General features: G+C 44.6%; 1 protein-coding gene and 1 long non-coding RNA gene across 3 annotated transcripts in view; both read right to left on the reverse strand.

The window, feature by feature from the left end:
* LOC116942350 (6-phosphofructo-2-kinase/fructose-2,6-bisphosphatase 4-like) overlaps window positions 1–27,440 on the reverse strand; it is a 35,470-nt gene that overhangs the window by 5,616 nt on the left and 2,414 nt on the right. For both annotated transcript variants that reach the window (XM_032954138.2, XM_032954139.2), the window contains exons 2-13: window positions 15,393–15,518; window positions 14,116–14,212; window positions 12,916–12,982; window positions 11,874–11,948; window positions 8,652–8,708; window positions 8,397–8,518; window positions 7,293–7,500; window positions 6,487–6,633; window positions 5,685–5,789; window positions 4,976–5,105; window positions 2,171–2,233; window positions 1,175–1,239 (exon numbers count right to left, since the gene is read on the reverse strand). In XM_032954138.2, coding sequence (XP_032810029.2) covers window positions 1,175–1,239; window positions 2,171–2,233; window positions 4,976–5,105; window positions 5,685–5,789; window positions 6,487–6,633; window positions 7,293–7,500; window positions 8,397–8,518; window positions 8,652–8,708; window positions 11,874–11,948; window positions 12,916–12,982; window positions 14,116–14,212; window positions 15,393–15,518 — 1,262 coding nt within the window. The remainder of the gene's footprint in view (window positions 1–1,174; window positions 1,240–2,170; window positions 2,234–4,975; window positions 5,106–5,684; window positions 5,790–6,486; window positions 6,634–7,292; window positions 7,501–8,396; window positions 8,519–8,651; window positions 8,709–11,873; window positions 11,949–12,915; window positions 12,983–14,115; window positions 14,213–15,392; window positions 15,519–27,440) is intronic.
* On the reverse strand, window positions 16,346–27,440 carry LOC142924580 (uncharacterized). Its single transcript, XR_012941693.1, has 2 exons — window positions 18,428–27,440; window positions 16,346–18,361 (listed from the first exon to the last, which is right to left on the reverse strand). It is a non-coding gene; the product is annotated as an uncharacterized LOC142924580 (long non-coding RNA).

A 27,440-nucleotide genomic window follows, 5' to 3' on the forward strand; every position in this document is an offset into this window, starting at 1 on the left:
AATAAAATTCATTAAAATCGTGGGACGTTAAACGCACGGTTGGTCAACCGCTATGGCCTCTGGTGGACATATGACATGAGATGAAGGTCACTAAAAGCCAGCAATGGAGCTCTTAGAAAATACATTTTACATCTATACAGAGTACCTGTTGATGGTATTCTGCGATGTCCTATGAAGGTGACTGGTCTCCGGCCCAGTTTTGGTCATCTATACATTAACTTAAGACATCTACAAATTAAGGGTAGTGACATGGCCCAGCGGTGGCACGTTTACCACCTATTGGAGGCAGAGGTTCATGGTTCGAATCCAGGTGGCTGCCCTGATTTTTTTTATGCAGGTGTCATAACCATAACAAAATGCCGTCTGCTTTACAGTGGATGTTGAAGAGGCCCTGATGCTCTGTCGGCGTCAGGGTTCAAATTTACCAAATTCAAAAAATTACCCGCACATTACTGAACTTGGATTATACATATCAATCATCGCCACCGACTGGCAAACTAATGCCAAAGATCACTCTTGCAAATTTGACCATCCTGGTCTCTTGAGTTCTCACCTGTTTAAAATAAACTTGAAACTGGACCAAACACCTGCAATTTATACAAAATGAAATGTTTTATCCTACCGTATTACACATCATAAGAGTCAGTGTGAGGTCTCGAATTAAGATTGTTGTTTGACCGACAAATTCCACTACCATCTCCCAATATAGTTCTAAGCTTCCACTCCCCAATGCTTCTTTGCAGCACCTTTCAGCTTTTGTTTTATTTTCGTTGCCGACGTCCAAGTAATAAGCACGGAACGCTTACTTTATCAAACATTCTAAGTTGGCCTGGGCAGAATGCGCTTCTGGAAGGGCCGACGGCCGACGGTCAAGACTAACGATGGAACGGCAGCCCAACGGTGCCTGAAAAAGAGCACTGTGATGATGGAGCAATACGATCGGCTCCTGTGTAGAGGGCCCAAGTGGATTGCTGCATCGTGAGATCACGAGGGATGGCAACGGTGGAAAGCCTCCCCCCAAGTCGTTGCCATCCAGTAGTGGATAAATCATGGCTGATGATAAATAATAATCGTTTTGGGATTTTTACCCAAGCGGTGCGAGTATGTTGGATGACGATGGCCGATTGGAGAGGCTAGACCCCGGGCTCGGCAGTGTGGAAGGTGGGGATCTCACCTCTGGTTTTTCCCTGTGCGTGTTCACAGCCTCCACGTTGAGAAAAAACGACTCCACTCGACAACCTGACAATAGGGGAAACGCGCCAATATGCAGGCACAGATTCAATAAACAATGCCCTGTCGTTGAATAATCAGTTTGAGTGTTTATCGGAGTTACACGTTTAGAAAGAAAAAAACTGACAATAGAAAAGATGCTGTGATGTTTGGACGATTGATAATTTTCACTCCCACCTACAATTCCTGTTACATTTTCACAATTCAATAAATGTATCGGATCTGCTCTTGCCAGTATATAGCATTATGGGGGTATTAAAAACCTGAACATCCAAAACTTAAAACGTTTGGAAGTCTGAACTTTTAAATACCGTGCTGAGAGTGACCAGCAGGGGGCGAGTTAAATCGCTTGTGGGAGCATATCTTAACCATATTCTTTGGTTATTTCGGTCAAGTCACGTAGATAGAAAAATGAGAATAAAAATAAAGTGAATTAAAAAATAATTTAATAAAAACTACAAATAAAACACTAATGTAGACTATACCTTGGTTCTTAATCAGAGTGAGTGTACTGGCAGTCTATAATGTAGACTGTACATTATAGACTGCCAGTACACTCACCCGGTTTAATAACCATTGCTACAGTCTACATTAGACTTCCAATACACTCCAATTAAGAACCAGGCTAGTCTACATTAGTGTTTTTGTTATTTTTATTCATTTTATTATTATGATTTTTCTATCTACGTGACTTTACTGAAAGAACCAAAGAATATGAATTCCTGCAGTCACGAAAGTTAAGTCAAAATATCTTAACCATTCAAGATAACCCAGGGACCTGCAGTCCAATTCAACAATTTTTTCAGTTTCTATTGCATTATGAACTTATAGAAACTGCAATATTATAGACATCAAAAGGACATATAGGTGACCTTAAAACCACAATTTAATGCATTTGGTGAGCACAACCAATGCAAACGTTAAGTTTGGTGTGACCTACCATAGGCTATTGGCGTCAGCTTGAGCACAGTGTGGAGTGGACACTCCAGGTAAGGAAGCTCAGCTGTGGAGAAAAAGCGTGAAGATGTACTATTAAAATAACAAATTCCAATGCATTTAACACGCAATTTGCATTTAACACACATTGGCATGTATTTTTGTTTTGATTTTCAGTATACGCATACTTATGGAAAGATTGAGATACCCATTGTAGTTAGCGAAGACAGTATTGTTGGCAACCGTTATCTTTGGGAGGGACAATCTCCATAGGACAGCCAGTCTGGACATAGGACAGCCAGTCCCGTAAGTATGTATGTTGAACTTCTTTCGCACCGTACGTAGCCAACCGTGTTAATCGGAGGTACACATAGGAGAGCTAGTTCATACACGAAGGTGATCAACTGGCTAGCATCTCATGGTGGTGACAGTTAAACAGACTAAAGTATAGAAAGGTATACTCTTTGGTTTTTTCGGTAAAGTCACGTAGGTAAAATAAAATAAAACAACTAAATTAAATCACGACGTTTCGGGGGCAACACAAGCTTCCGTCTTCAGGTGGAACAGACACAGCAAAATTCGCTGTATCCTCAAATGAACAGCTCTGGAATACCCGAGATTATATACAGATTAAGGGGGGGGGGGGAGGAGCCAGGAAGGGACATGGGTGGGGAGGGGAGGGCTAAGTTAAGCCGCCTTTTGTTATGCTGTAGGGGGTTCGGGGGGAGCGGTGGTGCACTGCAAGAAAGCGGGTAAAACCCACCTTTCGTTATGATGCAGGGGGTTCGGAGGGAGCGGTGGTGCACTGCAAGAAAGCGAGTACAACACCCTTTTTGCTGCAGGGGGTTCGGGTGGAGGGCGATGGCGTGCTGTACGAGCGCAGGCACCATCCTGGTATAAACGGAAACGGCTGTACAATTATAACCCAGCTAACGTTTAACTTGGTTGATGACATCTTTCCAAAAGTTGCTCAATTTGAAACCATCCTCTCGGTTGAAGTTGTGTCTATGTTTGTATATTTTGATAGCTTCATGGACAAATCTTTGGTAATAACCGGGAGGTTTGCATAGTACTTTGGTATCAGAGAAAATAATGTCATGATAACCTGCTGTGTTGAAACAATGATCAGCCACGGCCGAAGAATTCGTTCTGCCGTGTTTCAAATCTGATTTGTGCTCGCGAATTCGGTCAGAAATATGTCGTTTTGTCTCCCCGATATAGCAGTCACCGTAGGTACAACTCAATTTGTAAACACCGGGGTACTTTAAGTCAGGAATGATATCCTTTACGGACGGGATCAGATCACGGATTTTGTGTACTGTATTGAACCGGACCTGGATCTTGTGTTTGTTTAGAATTTTGGAAATCTTTTTGGTAACGCCTGCTATGTATGGCAGTGTGATGGTTTTGATCGGAGTTATCAGGTGGTTGTTTCTGTATGGTGGGAGAAACAGCTTGGCGGATGGTACGGTCAGAGTATCCGTTCCTCTTGAGGGCCAGATGTACGTGTTTTAATTCACTGGTCAGGTGGTGTTGGTCAGAAATGCAATGAGCCCTATGGTATAATGTTTTGATGAGAGAGTTATTTTGAGCCAGGTGGTGGTGGGAATCAGGCTTCAAGTATGAATCTGTGTGGGTGGACTTTCTGTAAAGAAAGTCCACCCACACAGATTCATACTTTCTGTAAAGAAAGTCCACCCACACAGATTCATACTTGAAGCCTGATTCCCACCACCACCCGGCTCAAATGAACTCTCTCATCAAAACATTATATCATAGGACTCATTGCATTTCTGACCAACACCACCTGACCAGTGAATTAAAACACGTACATCTGGCCCTCAAGAGGAACGCATACTCTGACCGTACCATCCAGATATACAAACAGACAACTTCAACCGAGAGGATGGTTTCAAATTGAGCAACCATTGGAAAGATGTTATAAATCAAGTCAAACGTTAGCTGCCTTATAATTGTACAGCCATTGCCATTGCTCTCAGTGGGTTGCGTGTACTTGTGCATCTCTCCCCCTGAACCCCCTGCAGCATAACAAAAGGGTGTTTTACCCGTTTTCGTGCAGTGCACCACCGCTACCCCCGAACCCCCTGCAGCATAACAAAAGGCGACTTACCTCAGCCCTCCCCCCCACCCACGTCCCTTCTTGGCTCCTCCCTCCCCCTTAACCTGTATATAATCCCGGCTGTCTCAGAGCTGTCCACTTGACACAGATATTCTGCTGTGACTGTTCCACCTGAAGACGGAAGCTTGTGTTGCCTCCAAAACGTCGTGATTTAATTTAGTTGTTTTATTTTATTTTACCTACGTGACTTTACCGAAAAAAAACAAAGAGAATGCATATATTATCATAGCATGTTTTTTTCTTCTGGGTTATTTCGGTAAAGTCACGCAGAATGGAGATAAAATAATAAAAATAAAGACAATAACATTCTCACGACGTTTCGGCCACAACACGAGTAGCCTTCTTCAGGTGAAGAAACAGGACTGTCCGGAAGACAGCACTGTCTTCCGGACAGTCCTGTTTCTTCCCTGAGGAAGGCTACTTGTGTTGTGGCCGAAACGTCGTGAGAATTTTATTCTGTTATTATTTTTATTATTTTATCTCCATTCTACGTGACTTTACCGAAAGAACCCAGAAGATGAATCCCTGCAGTCACGAAAGCTTTAAATCGAAAGTATGTTTTTTGTTTGCATTTCGACTGCAGGTATTGTGGTTCATGCAGACATGAATCCTTGTAAAAAAGGTTTCAGTTTTGTTGCCAGAAAAAAGGGGGAAAAACCCCATTATTACCGGAGGATTTGTCGAGGAAGTACGCGAGCAGGCAGCGCATCACGGCCTGGTGGCACACGACCAGCACGTTCTCCTGCCGCTCCAGCTCCATGATGACCGGCTCCAGCCGGTGGACCACATCCTGATACGACTGTGGCACGAGCCCACGCACACACACGCACGCACGCACACACACACACACGAGCCCACACACACACACACACGCACACACACGCACACACACGCACACACGCATGACTGGATAAGTAAACGTACGTAAGCGACCCTGTCAGGTTGTGGTCTTGTACACACTGCGTTCAACCACCACACTGCGGGTCGAAACAATTCTCCGTCTGCTTCGTCCCTCGCATTACTTCACAATTCCATCCTACAGCCTCTCTTTCCATGCTCTCTTAACCCAGTTCAATTCAAGAAACGGATTAACTCTTATCGATTACAACTTTTATAGTGCTGTGTGTTGCTGGCCACATGTTTTGGGTCTTTGGGCATGTGATCATCAACTGTGTTTAAAAAAAAAAAACTCTTTTATTTATGTTTTAATTTTTATCAGATTTTTTGTCTTTTTCCTCAACCTTATGGCTGAGATATATCACTCGCCACTGATGTTAGCCTAGGTTGGGAATCAAACTCTTGTTGATTCCTGACCACAAAAATGCAATGTGCTCACCACTTCTGACGCTACCGTCACCGCCCACGCAAATATACCCACCTCCCCCTTGGGGTAGCGGTAGTGGAACTTGTCTTGGTCACGCATGGCGAATTCGTCGGGATACGATGACTGAATCTCCTCGTATGTCATCTCCTCGCACACTCCCTGCCCCACAAACCGCGTGGGAGGGAAAAGAAACAACAGCTGCTGCTAAACGTGAAGCAAGCGCCGCTGCGTATTCACAATCAAGGTTTTTTTTGTAAGATTGCGTAAGAATGTGTTGTTAAAAAACTGAGCCAACAAAAGTGTTAAACTGGAAGAGAGAACAAGCAACACAAACAAAATGTAAAAAAAAAACACATTTTCCCCAAAAAACCTTTATTATTAATAATATTGGTCGCGAAAGCGTACAAGTCAAACCACTACGTAAGTTTTCGCAGTTGTGCTCCATGGCTGGCCGATGAGCGTGCCTTTCATATGCGCTTCTGCGGCAGTCTGGAAGGATCTTCCCTTTCGATATTAGGAAGCCACTGGAGCTATGCACTTTCAAATCTTAGACTAAAAACTAATTTCTTTACAACTGCTTTTTGAGCTTAGTTTGTTGTCCTGCCTCCGCATCTCCCATGAGCACGACTGGCGACGTACGGTGCGAAAGAACTTCAACATACATGGATATGTACGGCGGCGCGTGTTGTTCAGCACGATGTCCGACGTTTCATCCCACGTGCTGGGAGCTTCCGTTCCAGAAGTTTCATTTCCAGAAGCTCCCAGCACGTGTTGGACGTCACGCGGTACAACCTGGAAATGCAAACATGTCTCCCCACCCCCCATTTCCAAATGGTTTTATCCGTGGAGAGCTTACGGCGTCAATCTCATTGAGAGCTTTCCACTGCTCATAGGTAGTGTTCAGAGCCTCGGCTGTCTGGATGGTCCTCTTCATTTGGCTCGTCCACACCTTCAAGTCCTTGATGTTTTGTTCCGAAAGGAAGGAGCTCAGCGCGTTGGCGAACTGTGGAGATGAGGAGACCAAGAGAGACGGGAGATTGTTTTCTGTCATTGTTTTACTTACAGTGCAATGCAATAGCAAAGGGCGGATTATAAAAATCACGAGTATGATGGCACCCAGGAAGACAACTGTAATGAGACAGTGAAGCTGACGACGACGACGACGGTGCAGATGAAGGCAGTCAAAGTGATGAAAATGGTGACGAAGATGATGGTGAGAATGACCACAATGATGAGTGACAAGCACAATTACAGTGAAATTGAAGATATATGAATTGGGATATCAAGTCTGGTGGTGTTGAGAATGATGCCTTTGCCTATGATGATGACAATTGGCATGACAAAGATAGTTTTGATTGGGGTAATAACAATGGCTATGATGAGGCTGCGAGCCCAATCTCCCGCCTTCTCTAAACTCAGGTGCACAGCGTTTCGGACTTATGTCGGACTTATGTCCGTGGAGTTTCTGTACCCCGCGCCCTACGTCGCATTTTGTGCTCCGTACCGAGCTCCAACTGAAATGAAACAACGACAAAAACAATGGCTATGGTGATAATGGCGGTGACGGTAAGCATTCCCACCCCATTATCATGATAAAACGATAGCGATGATATTCTGAGTGGCGACGGTGACAAAGTGATCGTCGTCGACGACGGTGCCCACCTGCTTGCCGCGATCGGCCAGTCCCAGGTCGCCCCCGATGCGGCCCTTGAGGTTGAGCTCTGACTCCCCGTGCCGGCACAGGTAGATGGAGCGCGGCTGCACGTGGATGTTCATCAGGTAGTAGACGATGCGGCTCTGCACGTGGTCCTGCACGTGGTTCACCAGGAAGCCTCGGCCCACGTTGAAGATCTTGATGTACGACATCTCCCTGAGGACACACGGCAGGGGCAACGTCAAGGAAAGTTTAACATCGCTACGATGCACACCCGCCCCCCCCCCCCCAGCACTGTGTTGGGTTGTCCGACAGGCAGAATATTTTACGAGTTTGAACTTCAGCATCCGCCGTCCTTCCTCAAGTCCCTCTACAAAACGTGGTTTTAAACAGTCTCTGGGTTTTGCAAGTTTCCGGGTTAATAAGTAATTTAACTGTTGGGGCTGAAGAGGCATAAAGCGATGTAGGCACATTGCCAATTGTATTTGGCGTTAAGTCGCTCTCTGTTCTTGAATGCGAGTGCCCGAAAAATTAGCTTCAATATATTGTCAGCGAATACTCAAATTGGTCGTGAAATTTTAAGCCCATATAACGTTGAAGTCAAAAGAATATCAGCCTTTATTGTTCAGTCATATGAGAATCCACCGATTATTGTGTGTAACGTTTCTAAACGCCCCTCATCACTATCACAATAAAAAAATAAAATCACAAAACAACCTGAACATAACACCAATGACATAATGGCATTACTGCTATTACTCTCCACGAGTCGGGCGACCAAGGGGAAGGACCTAAGTGTAGATGGTGGGAGACTGTCAGCAGCGCACACCTGGGAGGTCACGCGTCTCCTGTGCAGCAGCTGCCGAGACCTGGCCAAGGGTAGAAAGCGTTGGGCGACGAGGTGTGGAGGCATCGACGGCTTAGGCCATGGTCCATGAAGGATGACATAATGATATTTTACTATTATTAGGAGAGATTATTTATCCAGCTGCTGCGACAGAAGGCCAGTGTCTGGGTCAAGTGAGCCGCAAATCGCTGCCTGGCCAGACGAGTGATGCAGGAAGCTAGAGAGGGCATGGGGAGGGGGGAAGCTTGGAGCAGTGATGACCTACCTATCCCAGGTATCGTCCAGAGGCTGGTACGTCTCCTTGTAGCACTCGATACGCTTCAGGAAGTCCACAGTGGCGTCGTCCTTGTTGCAGTCCTTGTAGTCGGGGCTGCTCACCTTCACCTCCTGCAAGGAGGGTCTCGAGTCACAGGAAATATGGACTTCATTCATCCCTTTGTCTGCAGGTCAGACGAGTGTAGAGATGCTTGTGTGCAAGTCATAAACTATTGTCAGACTGCGTTCAATTTACTTCACGTACGGTAATGCTGGTGGCAATGACGTCAGGGTCGTCACATAGGGACTCCACGAAGAACACCTGAAATGTACAATCATACATGACAAAGCTAAAAAAAAATATACGTTTTTATACATGCAATACCATGGGTAATAATTATTACTACAATTATACTTATTTACCCAAGATAGCCTTCAGGAGGGTCCTACCAAGATTTTGCAGGAGGGAGCAATGATTGCTATATATTATTCCAAGTGAATAATTGTGGGTATTTTTTTTCAAATTCGGACCACGATGCCAGCACATAATGGCCTACTCTGGCGAATTACATCACTGAATTGTTTAACGTCAACTGCAACACAGAAGACACATTTTTTTTTGCCATTACACCCACAGTATTAACCAGGGCGGCCTCTGAATTCGAAACCGTGAACCTCTGAAATGTGCGGAGAACGTGCTACCACGAGACCAATATTAGGGTTTATGAGATTAGTGACAAAAACATTATTCAGCAAAGGGTTTGATTTGTATTTGTCAACAATGACTATGAGAGGATGGACATCAACCGAGCATGAAGACAAAGACGCCTTCACACCAACACCCAAACACGAGTGACTATGACGAGACAAATTTAATGAGTTTGAATGAAGACACAGACTGAGATAATTTAGTGAAGTTATTAGAGACCGCTGTGCACAGAGGAAGACCAAACATGGTAATTGGCTATATTTGTTTATATGCAAAGTTTGAGTTCACTTACTGGTTGACTTGATAATATTTGGTGGGAGGGGTAATATTTGTTTCACCATCACCCCAGCATTTAGTAAGTAAACGTGGACTACATGCTTTATTGCTTTAGGTCGCGTAGACTGTGAGAATTACTATAATAACAAATGCTGACTGAACTAGCACCGATTAATGCTCAACGCTCAGAAATAAATATTTTTTGTTATAATGCAATCGTACTGTACAAATCAGAGGCCTACAGTCAAAGCAAATTCTCAATGAACTAATTCAGATTAGCAACAATGGACTAAAACCGTAGAGGAAGGATTACGTTTAATGCAACCCAGATTAACCAGCCATGCCTGCTTGGAGTTTACAATTACGTCGCCACAACAAAGATGAACAATAACAAAAAATCCAATTTCGTCACACGTATTGTATTTTTGTTATGCAAGTGAGGCAATTATTTGAAGGAAACCACGACTCGACCTCTTGGGCTGTGGCCCCTGGTGCAAATGCAAATCCACACCGTCCTTAAAAGGACGGGAACACTGAAATGCAGAGCCGGCCAATTTGATTTGCGTTTAAAGCGTTCATGACTTAATTTTCACATAGTTAGGATTCCTGTAGTTTTCCCCTAGCCCGGGGCGATTTACAAAATCCTGGGATTTCCAGCTTCGGGTGGCAGAGTTGTTTAATGGCGAATTCTTGTTATTTTATCTAATCTTAATTAATTATGCGCTTCCCTGCCCGATGTCCCCAAGGGCCGGATCCTGCCAATCAACCAAAAAAAAACACCACCCAATGCGGTTTTCGAGCGATAAGACAAGCCGGGCAGGATTCTTGGCTGATTTTATCTCTTAAAAGTGGTGGCTGTAAAGAGGTTTATTTCTACCGTCATTACAAAATAATCATCCGCATAATAGATAAGCATTCGGTGCATTAAATGCATTGACACGTGTGATAATTTCACGCGATTTATTTTGGCGTAAAAAACAATACAATGCAATTGTAATACCGTTTTATTATGGAGACCATTGATGAGTTCTGTAGCGGAACATTTTGGGACGTGAGGCTAAAAAACTGTCACTGCATCTCCATGTAAATACATAACGTATTTCAGCCATCGACCCACTGGTCACCCGAACTTAAAGTTAACCAGCCGCATGCATTTAAATCACGCAAAACCCTGCCAATGAGCCCTGCAAGAGGTGTATTTGCAGCCAAGTAAAGTACAAAAGCAAACTTAACACGATTGGTTTTGTTCAGTCATTGGTGACAAGGCTGAGACCATCGACGTGCTGCACTTAATCACGGGCGGCTGAAACCTGGATTTGGAGCCAAGATCTCAGCAGGCACCAGTTCAGTTGCTCCTCAGCTCTGAGCCAACCAGCCTGCCTCAGCAATGCATTTGTGAATCCAACAGCAGGTGTTTGAGTATTACCTCCCTCGCATGCATGAGATCACTCTGCATCGGGACTCCTCAGTGATCAAATTAATTGACCAAACAGTTCAAATATTGGACCATCCTGAACATGAACCTTGAGACTCAGAAAGGCTTTTTACGGTAAAACTAGCAACCCACACGTCATCTGGACATGGCCATCCACCCATTCCTCCCTCCAGCCAGCCAGCACACCTAGCTTTACTACCCGGCTTCGCCCGGGACTTGGATTCACCACGCCCGGCCGCCTTTGTACCCCCAGCGGCGATGTTCACACACCACACGAGTTAAATTTTGATTTAAAGCTTTCGTGACTGCAGTAATTCATATTCTTAGCTCTTTCGGTAAAGTCACGTTGAAGGGAAACAACAAAATAATAAAATAAATATATATATAAAAAATAGAAATTCTCACGACGTTTCGACCATAACACAAACGGTCGTCATCAGGTGTGTCGATTTGCATTTATATATATTTTATTATTTTGTTGTTTCCCTTCAACGTGACTTTACCGAAAGAGCTAAGAATACCACACGAGTTATTCGTTTGAGGACAAGTCGAGCTAGGGGAGGCCCAGGACCGGTTCAAATAATCGTCACCGGTGGTGGCCGTAAGCGGGAATCGAACTCGGGTCGCCGGGTTCGTAGCGCCGCTCCCCCCACACACACACACACAGGCGCGTGCGTCCATAGGTACACATATACCCGCTTGCTGCAGACACAACTTTCAGGGTGCGTACGGCAGTAAACGACTCAATAAAGCAATGCTGCGTGAAAAACGCCTTAGACCTGCAACACATTTGTATGGCACTTTACTCGCGGAGGGTTGGATGCCTGACCTCAGCAGGCACACTGCGTAACGCTTCCGCATGCGGGTGACACGACCCACATGGCAAATGTCAAGTTTGTTGCATGTCGGGAAGTACGCTAAACATTTTGAACAGACACACATATTCACAAATTTCCCTTTTATATATATAGATAGATAAAAGCGTGTTGTTATCATTATCGTTAGCTTCCGCATTGGCGTGAGAATCTTGCAAGCACTGCCGAAGGGGCTCCGCCGTCTGGCCGTACCTTGTAGGAGTTCTCGTTGCAAAAGTTGGTGATGAGCTCCCTGCGCTCGCGTGTCGTATTTGTGGCATCGAACACCTGCGGGGCCAGAACACAAGGGATGCACGCGAGGCTCGCAATGCTTTTGCACTTTCATTACCCTCGTGTCATTTCAGATATTCATTAAATATATATATATTTTATTTCGATTTAAAGCTTTCGTGACTGCAAGGATTCATCTTCTTTGGTTCTTTCGGTAAAGTCACGTAAGAATGAGAATAAAATAATAAATTGATAAAATAAAATAACACAATAAAATTCTCACGACGTTTCGGCCACAGCACAAGCGGCCTTCATCAGGTGAAGGGATGAGACTGTCTGGAGGACAGCGCTGTGACTTTACTGAAAGAACCAAAGAAGATATATATTTTATTATTTTATTGTTTCCCTTCAACGTGACTTTACCGAAAGAGCTAAGAATATGAATTACTGCAGTCACGAAAGCTTTAAATCATTTCAGATACTTCATACCCGCACATTTGCTTTCTGTGACCAAAGCAGATCTTGGAAGCAAAGCAAGGTTTGGGCCCTAGCTGGGATAACCCTGCAATGAAGGACCTCGTGTTTACATGCTATGGGATTGTGGGCAGCAGAGGGATGGGCATTTTTGCAATGTACTTCCACGAACAGACGTCTATGCATCCTGCCCGCTTCACGGAACCAGCAGACAGACCAAGATGGTGAAGTATGGTTAAATAACCCCCATGACCTGCACTGCATAGGGAGGGGCCCCTAATCCAGCAACTTGGAAGTTCAGAATAGAAAATGGCAAGAGGGTACTGTAGATGTGATTATGGGTGGGCACCCGTTATCAGGAAGGGAGGACAGGTGGTCGACACAGGCAGTAAAGCGGCACCCAGCAATATTTTGGGCCTATGGTTTCACAATACAAGGAATTAACTACGGATGAAAAATTTGACAAACGGACTACACCGAGAATGTCAAAGAGTTAATGTGCGCTGGCGAATGATCCTTTGGGTTTGGCCACGAGATTGCATGCACTCACCGCAACTTGCCCGCCTTCGTCCTTCAGGTACTTGTGGAGGTCTTCCAAGGCAACTAGGGCACAATGTCTGTGCGAAGAAACACAACACTTCACTCAGAGAGGCCTCGCCAATTTGATCCAACGTCCTGCCTGATAAGACTGCTGGACAGGTGCTGTTAGCGAGATCCCATTAATGAAGGCAAACCGGTTGACAAGCATGGGGGATTTAGTGGCACTGTTTTCTCGGCCACCTGTCTCACCAGTGCTGATTTTCAACGCACAGTGCACCGTGGGCACAATGTGATTTATATTTTCTTCATTGCTGTACATTATTTTGTTTTGCTTTTCTCATTTTGGTGACCCAGGTTGCTCTTGCACATATTACGAACCTGGGTCTCTCGAGTTGTCACCTGGTCAAAACAAAGTAAACTTGATTTCATAGGCAGTCCTGAAATGACGAATTGCCTCAATTCAACCTGCCTATTTTATTGAAGAACAATCAATTGGGGTAAATTTAGCATCTCTAGTGGCTGTAGGGGTCACATGAACCCATTACCTACACCAAATATAACCCCAAAAAGTTGCCAAATTATTACATACACACAATTCGATGCATACGTCATGAGCATAACAATCAATGTTAACAAACTGGCCTTTAGGGTCAGATATCAATAACAACCGTCACTCACAAACATGGCTAATGTTACAGACGTGGCAGGCAATCAAACTCAGGTGCAAGGCGCAGTGCGATAACCACAGACCACGTCGCTGCTCCACCCTCGTTCATATTATCCAATCAAAAGCCACGTCTGTCAACGTAGAAAAATCAGTTAATATAGACACATTAACAACTGATATATTCTAGTGAACCGCAATTTTTTTTATGTAATACTACATAGATTGCCTGTTGGATTTTGACAGGATGTATGTTGAACTTCTTTAGCACCGTACGTAGCCAACCGTGCTCATCGGATAAAGCCACCAATGATGTAGTGACCCAAAATGAAACCACTAAATGTGACATTTTATAATAAATACACATGCCGTGTTAACCAGAAAACCCCATTCTCAAGAGCACTTCTGTTAATTTAAAGCACCAATATCATGTGCTTTTCGTAATAACCTCTGCCTGCGCCACAGAGCCAACATTTTTCCCATAAGGTTAAGGCCAAAAGGGTCACTTCTCCACCGTGACTCATAGCGAACAGTCTAGTCACTTACCTCCTGATCTTCATGGCTTCCTCATTGTCTGGCCGGAAGAACTGGTACGATTTGTAGAGCTGCGTGGCTTCTCTACGGTACTGCCCAACATTGAACGCTAAAAAACAAAGACGCGCACACACGCACATACTTAATGCTGCGAGTGTATTAACCAAAAACATGCACCCCGTGGGCTTCACAGTGGACGTTAGAGATCATGTGATGTCAATGTGTGCCTGCGTTGTAGTGAAAATTAGAAAATGTACCCGCAAATTACGACATTGAAAAAGATTCATGAGAGTCAGCGAGGCTTGCTTGGGTAAACAAGCATCCTAATATGCCCTGAATTGTGCATACGACACATGTTTGCACCTACGAAAGGTTTATTGGGCAAGTCACAGTTGTTTTTATTTTACAAATATCCAGTTTTCATTGTATGCAAAAAAACAAGTCAACATTAAAAGTTAATGAAATCTAACTTATTCATATTCTTGGTTATTTCAGTAAAGTCACTGAGAAGGGAAAAAATAAAATAATAAAAATATAAAACAATAAAATTCTCACGACGTTTCGACTGCAACACAAGCAATCATCATCAGGTGTGAAAACCACGGCAAGAAAATATGAACTTATTGCACTTGGCAGTGTGAATTGTCCAAGTCCAAAACAAATGCACGTGTGTTTTACTCATCATTAGAAAACATAACGGCAAAACATTGAGAATGGATTAGTATGTGCACATATACCTACATCAATTCCACATTTAATTTCAGTGTGATTGACCTTTAACCTAAAACCTCAATCTACATATTCCAATGTGTACATGTACATTCCTTTTGTCAATCTACTGTTGGATGAGGGTCTCCCCATGCCGTACGTTTTGTGAGGAGGTTATTTGACCAGACTTCACCACGTTGGTCAGTGCAGGTTGCTGCTGTATGCACGGTGGTCGCTCATCCAGGCACTATCCAGGCTCAAATACCTGCTTAGCTTTGCAATATTCCACTAGAATATGGAAATTACAAAAAATGTAATGTCATAAGCTAAACCTTTAAATTGATAAAATTCATGCATTCATTTAAAATAATTACACAAAAAAAACACTTTTCTAAATGACAAATTTTATTATTTGGGAGCGGTAATTGAATCTAAGTTTTGTTATCTTGCCGAGTATGCCTTTTTATTTAATTACACAGCATACTATGTTTTAGCCACAAAGCCCCTGTGTAGCACAGCCCAATGTCAATGTTCCCACGGCCTGTGTGGCAGATCTCAAGCCAAGAGGGCCTCAATCATACCTTTAGTGGGAATGCCAACCCAGTTGAGGTAGCGCGACAGCTTCTTGGACATGTAGGTCTTGCCACGGGCAGGCAGCCCAACCATGACTATCACAGTCGGGGAGTTTGTGAGGCGTGGAACGCACGCTGCCAAGCAAAGAGAGACAAAAAACACCGATTCAAACGCAGGTTTTCATTGGACACAAAGGCAAAGAGACGATTTTACTTTTACAGCCTCGAATACAGGGCAATAATATTGATGATGACGACGATGGTGCTGGTAACGCTGACAGTGATGGTGATGCTGATGATGGTAGTGGTGGTGATGATGATGGTGCTGATGATGATGGTGCCAAGCAAAGAGAGACAGCAAAACACAAAAGATTCAAACGCAAGTTTTCAACAGACACGGAATGGCACAGAGACCATTTTACTTTCACACCCCCGAAAACGGGGCGCCGTCTATTCCAACAGCTCTCGCTTCTGTCCCGGAAACTGCCAAGAAAACTGAAGCGTGTCGAAGAAAATGCTTAACAAATGTATTTAACCCTAAGAATGCAGGCTGGGGTCAGAAAGACCCAGGCACAACATCTTTGGTTTACATGTTGCAGTGCTCTCACACGACCTCACGCAAGACATTTGATACCATGATACATCAGAATCTTTATTTAGGCTGGAGGAATCCGATGAGCTATGAAGCTCTTTTTTTCACAGATGTCCAGTATAGCAGGTCAGCAAGTTACAACAGCACAAAAATACAAAGAAAAGTTACCAATAAGTATTTTTTCACGAGCAAGTAAAGAAAACTGTACGTCACCGATTATACTTGACTTTCACACGACACGACTGAAACGGTGCACAGTATTTAAGGGCTGCACCTTAAGATTAATGGATAAAGGCTGTGTTCAAAGTGCTGTGTATCAAGTTTCTGCTTACACAAAGTTAATTGTTAATTAAAAAAACAATAAGTTTGGTTTTTGGCAACAGATCATTGAACGTTGACAGCATAAAACTATTCGTAGCTGTTGTTACTGTCATTGTTCAAATGCGTGTTGTTCAGCAAGTCACAAAACTCTGCCCCACCAAAATACTTGAACGGCTAGTGCGTAAAGGGTTGGCAATTATGAAGACAATGATGATTATTAAGGATAAAACGAGATCTCGGTGTGCAGGTGAAAAAATACGGCGCCGGGGGAGTTCACTTAAGTTTAGTTTGAGGCTGCCCGTCGCTCGCGCTTGTAAACAGCCTGCAGATAGGGGGCACCGCCTTACTCGTGTCAGAACCCTTCGGAGAAACCCACAGCATGTCCTGGCCTCGTGATAGATGAAGACCGGACTGGACAGGTTTGGAGCGCACCAGGGCAGTCTCTGGTTTCTTTATTTGAACCCCTGTTGACGCCACAGTACCCTCCTCGAGAGCCCCCCTCCACCCAAGCCCATGACAATAATATTCACCACTGTTACGTTCGATGACATCACAGGTGCCGTTGGGATGATGCAGACCTTTTGGGCTTCACAATTTCACAGCAGCAGATCCTTCCATTTATGAAGACGATAATACATATCTACAGTCGTTTGGGAGGCCTACCCTATGCCATGTTTCATTAAAACAATGTTCAGTTTTAATTGTATATTTTTAGTGATTTGTTTAACTTTCCTATAATTTGCACTCCTATCATATTTTTGTTTAGCGTTTGTTGTTGTAATATTCTGACCGGCCCCTAATGGACATCTGTGAAAAACAGCTTCATAGCTCATCGATTCCTCCAGAATAAATAAATATTATGATTCTGGTGTCTTTTTGGACCACACCTCACCATGCTGGCCAGTAAGGGTTGGCAAAATTGAGGGGCGTCCTTGAAATAAAAAACCTGATAACCCACAAAATCTCACTGTCCATAAAAAAACAGTTCACTTTTTACATTCATCGCGTGGCCACCAGTGGGGAGATGATGCGCTACAAATTAACGGAGGTGGATTATATTATTGTGTTCCGATGAAGTCAGCAGGGGTTATTTTAAAAAAGGTACCTCCGGTATGTTTGATTTATCAGCTTTTTTTGAGGACATGAATAAATGAAAACAGGACATAAATACATGTGCAGCTATGGGGGGATTAAAAGACAAGGATATTCAGCCCGGTGTAGGATGAAGAGGGGACTGCACACTCCAAAATACACACAGCGCTGTGAGAAGCAACAATTTATAACAGCACTGGGGCTACCATCATACACTCAAGGACTTACATTTTCCCTCTTTCAATCATTGGACAAATTGCGCAAACCAGGGTCATGCAAAATACAATTTCCCAAGTAGCCGATTCTCATCACAACCATTAGCAATAGCGTGGGGAAACCAGTGGCTAATGTTAACACACACGTGTTAAGTTGGTCTTTTTGTCATAATCAGTGTAAAGGACATACACACAGTAGCCTGCACTGTCACACAGATGACTTAAGCAAGAAACAGCTGTCTAGATTATATAAAACAATAGTGATGATCAGCAAGATCAGACTTTTGAAGATATCTTCAACTACGCTTGAATGAAAGTCAAGATGTCTTATCATTGCGTCTCTAATCTTGCTCAACTTACCTCGGTCGGCTACAAAACAAAAACTCGTTCCAACAGGTCTATCGGACATTCCATTCAGTTGCGATCTTGGCCAAATTGCTTTTGGGCGCATAGCGAGATGCCGGGACGTCATTGAGACATTGGGCCAACGTCAGATAACTAATTACAGTGAGGGAAAAAGTATTTGATCCCCTGCTGATTTTGTACGTTTGCCCACTGACAAAGAAATGATCAGTCTATAATTTTAATGGTAGGTTTATTTGAACAGTGAGAGACAGATTAACAATAAGAAAATCCAGAAAAACGCATGTCAAAAATGTTATAAATTGATTTGCATTTTAATGAGGGAAATAAGTATTTGACCCCCTCTCAATCAGAAAGATTTCTGGCTCCCAGGTGTCTTTCATACAGGTAACGAGCTGATTTTAGGAGCACACTCTTAAAGGGAGTGCTCCTAATCTCAGCTTGTTACCTGTATAAAAGACACCTGTCCACAGAAGCAATCAATCAATCAGATTCCAAACTCTCCACCATGGCCAAGACCAAAGAGCTCTCCAAGGATGTCAGGGACAAGATTGTAGACCTACACAAGGCTGGAATGGGCTACAAGACCATTGTGCCAAGCAGTTTGGTGAGAAGGTGACAACAGTTGGTGCGATTATTCGCAAATGGAAGAAACACAAAAAAACTGTCAATCTCCCTCGGCCTGGGGCTCCATGCAAGTTCTCACCTCGTGGAGTTGCAATGATCATAAGAACGGTGAGGAATCAGCCCAGAACTAAACGGGAGGATCTTGTCAATGATCTCAAGGCAGTTGGGACCATAGTCACCAAGAAAACAATTGGTAACACACTACGCCGTGAAGGACTGAAATCCTGCAGCGCCCGCAAGATCCCCCTGCTCAAGAAAGCACATATACATGCCCGTCTGAAGTTTGCCAATTAACATCTGAATGATTCAGAGGACAACTGGGTGAAAGTGTTGTGGTCAGATGAGACCAAAATGGAGCTCTTTGGCATCAACTTAACTCGCCGTGTTTGGAGGAGGAATGCTGCCTATGACCCCAAGAACACCATCCCCACCGTCAAACATGGAGGTGGAAACATTATGCTTTGGGGGTGTTTTTCTGCGAAGGGGACAGGACAACTTCACCGCATCAAAGGGACGATGGACAGGGCCATGTACCGTAAAATCTTGGTTGAGAACTTCCTTCCCTCAGCCAGGGCATTGAAAATGGGTCGTGGATGGGTATTCCAGCATGACAATGACCCAAAACACACGGCCAAGGCAACAAAGGAGTGGCTCAAGAAGAAGCACATTAAGGTCCTGGAGTGGCCCAGCCAGTCTCCAGACCTTAATCCCATAGAAAATCTGTGGAGGGAGCTGAAGGTTCGAGTTGCCAAATGTCAGCCTCGAAACCTTAATGACTTTGAGAAGATCTGCAAAGAGGAGTGGGACAAAATCCCTCGAGATGTGTGCAAACCTGGTGGCCACCTACAAGAAACGTCTGACCTCTGTGATTGCCAACAAGGGTTTTGCCACCAAGTACTAAGTCATGTTTTGCAGAGGGGTCAAATACTTATTTCCCTCATTAAAATGCAAATCAATTTATAACATTTTTGACATGCGTTTTTCTGGATTTTTGTTGTTATTCTGTCTCTCACTGTTCAAATAAACCTACCATTAAAATTATAGACTGATCATTTCTTTGTCAGTGGGCAAACGTACAAAATCAGCAGGGGATCAAATACTTTTTTCCCTCATTGTAGCTTCATGCCGTTTTAATCACGCGTAATAATAAGCAGTGTTTGCTTAATGTACTCAAACCTGGTGTACACAGTTCTGTATACTCTGGCACACATACAATTGGAAATAATAAAATGGGACGCAGACAACGTGCATGCATTATCATTTATGGCACCGATTGAACTTCATGCTCATTATGCCATTCAGATTACTGAAGAGTTGGCACATTCACGCTCAAGTTGCATAACATCTATTCATGCCAGCCACGTAGCCATCAGGTATACAGGTGGTGCAATTGCTCCAGGCCTCAAGGGTACAGCGGGGTCGAGGCACCAGACTACGAAGAGCAAGGGAAGGGGAGGTGGGTGGGGAAATTGGATACAGCCCCCCCCCCCACCCCCCCTGTATTCCTTGTACCCACCCACGTCCATGCCAACCAGACGTCCATGCCAACCAGACGATGCCGCTAATCTCCTGTACTGGCACTCATCACCGACCAATAGGACGCTGAATGACTCCTCACTGTTCAGCAGTTGGAAAAATAAAAGAAGATTTTTTTTATTTTATGCGTGAACGATGACGACAATGCAATACTGTGCCTGCTTAACCACCGTCCATACAAAAAACGAGTGTGCAAAGGAATCAATGTGGTCGCTCAGTTAAGAAAAAAAACTTTCCAGAGCGATTTAACCCATTTTATTAAGAAAGTCCGTGACCAAATCGCGCAGAATGCATCCGATTTTAGCATATCTCGTAAACTAATCAGCGCTGAGCCTGGATACTAACACCTACTATGCATTGCGGTGAGGTGTCCACTGTTGTGGGTAGCACAGGGCAGTGCAGCAATACCAATTGTTGTACTGTACTGCAATGCTCCCACGTGTCAGTCCCCGGCGTCCACCCACCCTCACTGACCAGCATGGTGAACTACGGTCAAAATAATCCACAAACCGCACGGCGTGGGATAGGCCCTCATTCTGCAGCGGATTGACAAAAGGCTTTACAGGCACATTCATGAAGAATTTCTGACACTCAAAACCACAGCAGGACAATTCATATTCCCGGCAGTGTCTGGTCTCAGCTATAAAGAAATGCTGCTGTTTGAATAATAAAAACACATTCACATGTTCACCGAGATGTGAAATCCGTCAAATATACTGCAGTTAATGAACAGTATAAACACATTGATATTATCTGGAAATCAGATGCAGTGAGCAATGTATAAAGGGAAGACACGTCTGCTTATCTATTTTGTTACTTAAAACAAATTACTTGGCGATACTGTTTGGCAGTGGTGCACAAGCACAGATAACAATAACAAACCAATTCGTCAATCACACTGCATTAAACAGAAAGAATAGGCAACGTTTTGAGCAGTGGTCCTTCTTCACAGCGCAGGTATCCATCTCTCTCTGCTGTGCGTTAATAAGGACCACTAGGCCATTGCCTAAAACGCTTGTCATTGACACTGTACTCATTTTATCAGCCCTGGAGAGAAGAAGGTGGAGTTGACCTCTGGTCAGGATTTGAACTTGCGACCTTCGGAATGCGAGCCACAGGCTGTAACTGGTAATGCCACCTAGCAAGACGGACGTTCCCTTCATTACCTAAGGGGACACTGCAACCCGATCACAGGCACATAGCAGGTCGTTTTACCAAAGGGCTGTTCTATAAACGCCCACTGGCCATGCGACGAACCCCCCAAGGGCACGGACGAGTCTGAGTAAAAACAGGAAACCAGAGAGGGGCTTGTAGAATCTGGATCCATCCGACCGTCTTCTGCTGGGGCCAGGCGCAGCTGAACGGCAAATTCAAGTGCGAGCGACGCAACGTCTAACGGAACAGTGCATATTGTCCTCCACAGCTGGGCATCTCAAACTCTGTACAAATTACGTGGTCCGATGAGCCTAATGGTTACTCAACATCCATAACAGGCGCTTTTGGTCGTAAATATGAATGTCATTACACCAGCCACCACCCGACACAGCCAATTAGTAAAGTTTGTTACGTAAACAAAACATGCCAATTCATTACTAGTGTAGTGGGTTCAAACGCACTCATGGAGGCAATACATTTATTAGTAGCAACACACACTAACACGAAGGGGTAACTGCCCCTTCACCAGATAACAACCTATGGTGGTGGTCCACCAGGCTAACTACACTAATTACACTCGGAGTAGCTACAATGGACGGGACCCCAGCTTGGGTCCAGGTCCACGTGTTGAGGACTCTTCTTGGACGTCGGGCGCGGAACGTCGATTCTTCAGGATGACAGCAGCAGCCGGTGCCGCTCAGGGCTCAGGGTTATAACCTGTGTGGCGGGGCTCACTCCGCCCCTAGCCACAACCACCTTCTCCAAACCCTCGAGAAGGATCTCCACCTGGACACGTGATCACCCCAGCCCCCCTTTGGGGGTCCCTGGGTAGATACCCCCGATCACATGTCCCCCAGGTTCAACCAGAGTGCCATGGCCCCCCTTCTAACCCCGTACCGTGCTGGGAACTCTCGCCCTCTGTCCTGTAAGGGCTGGCACCGCACGCAGAGCGTGGTGCCATCCATCACCGTCAGTCAGTACTCACCGAGCCCCGTTAGGGCCGGTACTGCATCCACCTTCAGTGGTGTCTGCGATGTCAATACATGGTGCGCCGTGCCTCTCCCAGGCCGGCTTCACACAGTGACATCCAACGATGTCACTACACTAGTACAGCACACCGGTGTGTTGGAGAGTAAACGCACAACATTTGCAATTCGAGTACGAGGTTTTCGCCGGTAATTACAACCAGCCTCATCAGGCGACAGCTAGAGACGCCTACATGTTAAATTGGTTAATAAACATGTCCCGTGCGACAGAGGATTGTTTAAATTAAGACAGAATGTGTGGTGTGTGTGTGTGTCCCATGGTAACAAAGGACACACACGTAGAAGAAGTGGCAGCGTAGTGGTTAGCGCACTGCACTACGAACCTGATGTCCAAAGTTGAATTGGTGATAATGGATAAAATCAGGACCGATTATCTGACCAGCCCTAGCCCCCCCACCCCCCGCCAAGGTCAATTCAACGATAAACTAGGAACATGGCACAGTGTGTAAACATCAGCACTGGGGAGACAAAGGAGGCCGGACGTGTTCCTGGTCACACCACGCCTTTGGAGGTGCTCACTAACAGCAGTTTGTGAAGCTCTGAAATGCCAAGTACTAAGTGCGTAAAATTTGACCCAGTTACTCCCTAATCGATCACACAAATCAATTGCTGCACACGTCAGTGGAGCAAGTGTCAATCGAGTTCAAGGCACTCAATTTGATCGTCTTCTGTACCCGCTGGCCGAGCTCAAACACAATCAATCTGCAGTGCACGTTGTAAGCGGAGACTGGAAACAAACGGAAGGGCTATACAAAGAGCTGAATCAGCTCAGTGGAGTCAACAGGCCCGGGGTGCTGGGAGGTTAGGTGGTGAGCTAATAAGAGTCCGATTGAATAATGCTGAGTTACACAAGGCTGTCCAAAAATAGGACACTTGGGAGAATGATACAGCACATGCTGAACTATGAACATATTGGTAATGTCATTTACTCGTAGTAATGTGCAGTATTTACTAAGGAAAGCCTTACCGAGTCAAAACTCATTTTACAGAGAGGACTGCGTAGTGCCGCTGTGGTTGGGCATTGCGACATGAACTCTGCAACCCAAGTTCGATTCCCGGCCATGGCTAACATCAGGGAAGAGTGAAATCTCAACCGATCTTGGGCCATCTCTTCAAGTTTATTTGTTTAACCAGCTAAGAACTCAAGAAAACAGGATCATATTAAATTTAGATTTAAAGCTTTCGTGACTGCAGTAATTATTATTTTATTGTTTCCCTTCAACGTGACTTTACCGAAAGAGCTAAGAATAGGATCATATTAATTGCAAGAGTGACCTGGGTCGCCAAATTGATAAAAAATGAATCAAATATAAATCAGCATTGTACAGCAATTTGACCAAACCGCAGCACACACTGTGAACCACTGCCAGCATTCAGTCTCACCTGGAGCCATCACGTGGATTTCAAACCGGGGATAGAGATCTTTGAGTTACTATTCACCAAGTCATACCCAAGAATAAGTACAGTATTACAATGATGCAAAGAGAAACTGAACCTGCACTGAACAGCATGGTGACCGACATGGCATGGGAAGGCCCTCATCCAGCAGTGGATTAACAGAGTGCTGTGCACTGAATGGGCACTCTGCGGACGTTGGCACCTTTCCAGTCACTCGTCAAGACCCTGTGACGTTGCACGAGCACTGGGGCATAGGCGACAGGGTACAGATAATACAGCGATCTCGGTCAATTTAGGACATTCCCCAAATCTTACCTGTCGCTATCTAAATCGGCCTTTGATAACACTGTATTGTATCATCTTGTGCCGATTATTTAAACGATGCGTTAATATTGTGGTGCCTAAGCCTGGTACTCTGAGCTCTTAAAAATCTACATATGCCGAAGGTCACAGTTAACCGATATCTTCGGTTTTTTTTTACATTTTTTATCATCTCAGTTGAACACAAACCGAAAGGCCCAAATGCCAAGTGGCCAGCAACAATAAAGCACATCTGAAGGTGTAAAAGTTAATGTTTTTGAGTTAAGAAACGTTGTTGCAAGAACTTGGGAAAAAATATGATGGGAAGGGAACTATAAAGTTGAGCAGTGTGAGAGAATAAGCAGAAAGAAGTGTTGTAACCAGGAGTGTGATAGTTATACACAATGTGTGCGGTGAAACATTCAGCCTGGAAGTATTATGCAGAACTTCTTGTGCACCGTTCGTAGCCAACTATGCCGACGCAGCTGCGTAGACCAAGTCCTCAACAGGGGGAAGAGGAATCAATAAATTAAGTTGATGTGAACTGTAACCATCTTCTTCAAAAACCCGTTTCCTTTCCTCGCTTAAAACCCACATCTTCTCCCGACCATGCTCCCGCTCCTCCTTGCCCCTGCCACCCAGCTATGACCAGGCCTACCACAAGACCTCCTTAACCTCTCCCCAACTATTCCCCATCACAATAACTACACCATCAGATTTGAATAACCTCCACTCTTTATTTTAACCACTATCATCTTACATACCATTTTATAATTGTTGTCAAGCGCCTTGGAATGAGGCGCTATGTAAATCTGTATTAAGAAGGTAGTAGCGATAGAAGAGTGATACAGAGACAACTAACCACCGGTGGGGCAAGCGAGTGCTGGCTCATCAATCCACTCGACGTTGAACGCTATCTTTATCGACGAAACCGACAAACACAGGCAAGAATTGGTGCCGAATTACAGGCGGGGAAACTTTGTAACAAGAGAGTCCCTCCCAGGTGAAATGTGGTGAGGAAGGAACGCCGTTATGGGGTACACAGTGTACAATGTAAAACATTTTAAACGGTCCACGAGGCATTAAATCAATGCCAAGGCAAGTGACCGAAACACACTGTGACGGGTTCCCAATTGGGCAATTGATATCGAGCAAACCTGCTCTAATTAGTAACATCGGAATATTACTAGCCCACCTATTAAAATAGATGTGTGCGCTTATAACACACCTATCACCTCGTGCCGACGATCGAATCCACCTTGAATGTGCCCGACTATGCTGAAACACAGAAGCTAAGGAAGGCTGGGCCCTGGTTCATGGTTAGTGCTTGGATGGGTGACCACCAATGCATACCCTGCATTGTAGGTGAATTTCTGAGGTTTGTCCATGTGCACAGGTTTGAGTGTTATGTTTTTGCACACACTGGCCTTCTCCATTTGCCCTGGGTTTTCTACCACATGCCAAACACTAGCAATGGAATTTGCCAAACATCCCTATGCTGGACACTCACAATAAATAATATAATCGTACGACTCCGTGAGGACTTGCTGTGAACATATAATTGGTATTTGTTGACATTATGAACTCATACGTGTTATGCTACCACACATTCTTCGTGCACCATAATGGCAAAGAGAGAATCAATCTGTGAATCCAACCCCGGTTAACGTCCCCAGTAAACACAATCACGCTCACACACGAAGAATATATTTGTGGACGGTGCTGCCATCCCTATACAGCACATTGGTGCCACGCGTATTCTTCTGCATTGTGGCTCGGCTCTATAAATACTGTACTGTAAACTCAATGGACTTGAGACTTCATATGGAGAGACTTCAGGATGACATTGATGAGTGGGGCACAGAAAGCGATCTCCAGAAACCGAGAGTTCAGCGTGGTGTTTAGTCACACAGCCCACGATGCGCGTTTTGTGTTGTTGTTTTTACTCTGAACGTCTCGGCGGATGCTCTTGCGTGCTACTTCAGGACACCGTACACCTCGAGACCTCAGCAGCACCAAGTAAAGACCTAAGGGACGCTCCGAGCAGAAACGCGCGCCTCTGGTCGTCCCCGAACACAAGTAGCTTGTTGGCATGATGAACCTCATTTATAGCCAGGTGAGAGTACATAGGTGTGTTACATATTTTTGTAACAATTTAACTGCGGACGAGCTCAAATACCGTAATAATATGGTAATGTATATAGTTTACAATGCTCAGCCCTTGTCAATGTACTGCTAGATGATGAAGGATTGCTTAACCGTTACTTCACCAAACTAGTCAGTGCAGCTTCAAGGGAGAGCACAACAAAGATTCCTGATATCACTCGCCACTGATGTTAGCCACGGCTGGGAATTTCACTCATGGCACAGCGTACCAACCGCTACACCACGCACTCTAGTGGGGGAGCAATACAAATTTAATCTCTGCGATTTCCCAGACAAAACTGGCTTGGGCATCTGGACAATGGTTCTTTCCAGCCTGTGTCACGGGATCTGTTACGTCCACAGACGTCAGCAGATGGACCACGAACCCCTATGAAGGATGGTGTGCATGTCTTATGTTGCTCTAGAGCATTGCCAGCTGGATTTTATAAAACTTGCGCATTTGTTTTGGCTGCCACGACGGGAGATCAAACCAGCAACTGGTGCATCGCGTGTTAAGCCCAGTGCAGAATTCCGAGCCAATTTAATTTGCCAAGGGCGATGAACGGCACCTGCGCAGAGACCAAATCATTTTCACGTCCAAATTCAATAAAATGAAAGTGCTCCCCGTTGGCAGTGATTCACAAGCACACACTAAAAATACATTGAGGATGGCAGTCAAGTATTTTAAAACTGTACTGAAACATTGAGGTATGGTAGGGGTGGTGTTAACCCAGCTTTTGAACACTCTGCACCAAACTTTGTGGAGGTCCTGCAATCATTGCGCTTCTCACATTTATGTAGTTACCCGCACCTCCGATTAGCACGGTTGGCTACGTACGCCGCAAAATAAGTTCAACACACATGCATAAATGTACAGCTCTTTTGCAATCCATTGCTAGACGAACACCTCCCAACACTCTGTCATTTATTGGACGTTTTTTGACAATACTTCAACCAAGCTGCGCTGGTCAGTGCGGTTTGATGGAAGCAGGCGCCCAGGAACGGTTCAGGTGACACTTCACCACTGATTCATCTTCTTTGGTTCTTTCGGTAAAGTCACGTAGAATGAGAATAAAATAAAAAATGAAATTCTCACGACGTTTCATTATTTTTATTCTCATTCTACGTGACTTTACCGAAAGAACCAAAGAAGATGAATCCTTGTAGTCACGAAAGCTTTAAATCGAAATTTAAATGGAAATTCACCACTGATGTTAGCCATGGCTAGGAATCTAACTTAGGCTGCCAGGTTCGTAACGCAGTGCGC

This window comes from Petromyzon marinus, chromosome 14, assembly GCF_048934315.1.
Source record: "Petromyzon marinus isolate PM22_M1 ecotype Great Lakes invasive population chromosome 14, UKy_Petmar_22M1.pri1.0, whole genome shotgun sequence".
NCBI classification, from domain to species: Eukaryota; Metazoa; Chordata; class Hyperoartia; order Petromyzontiformes; family Petromyzontidae; genus Petromyzon; species Petromyzon marinus.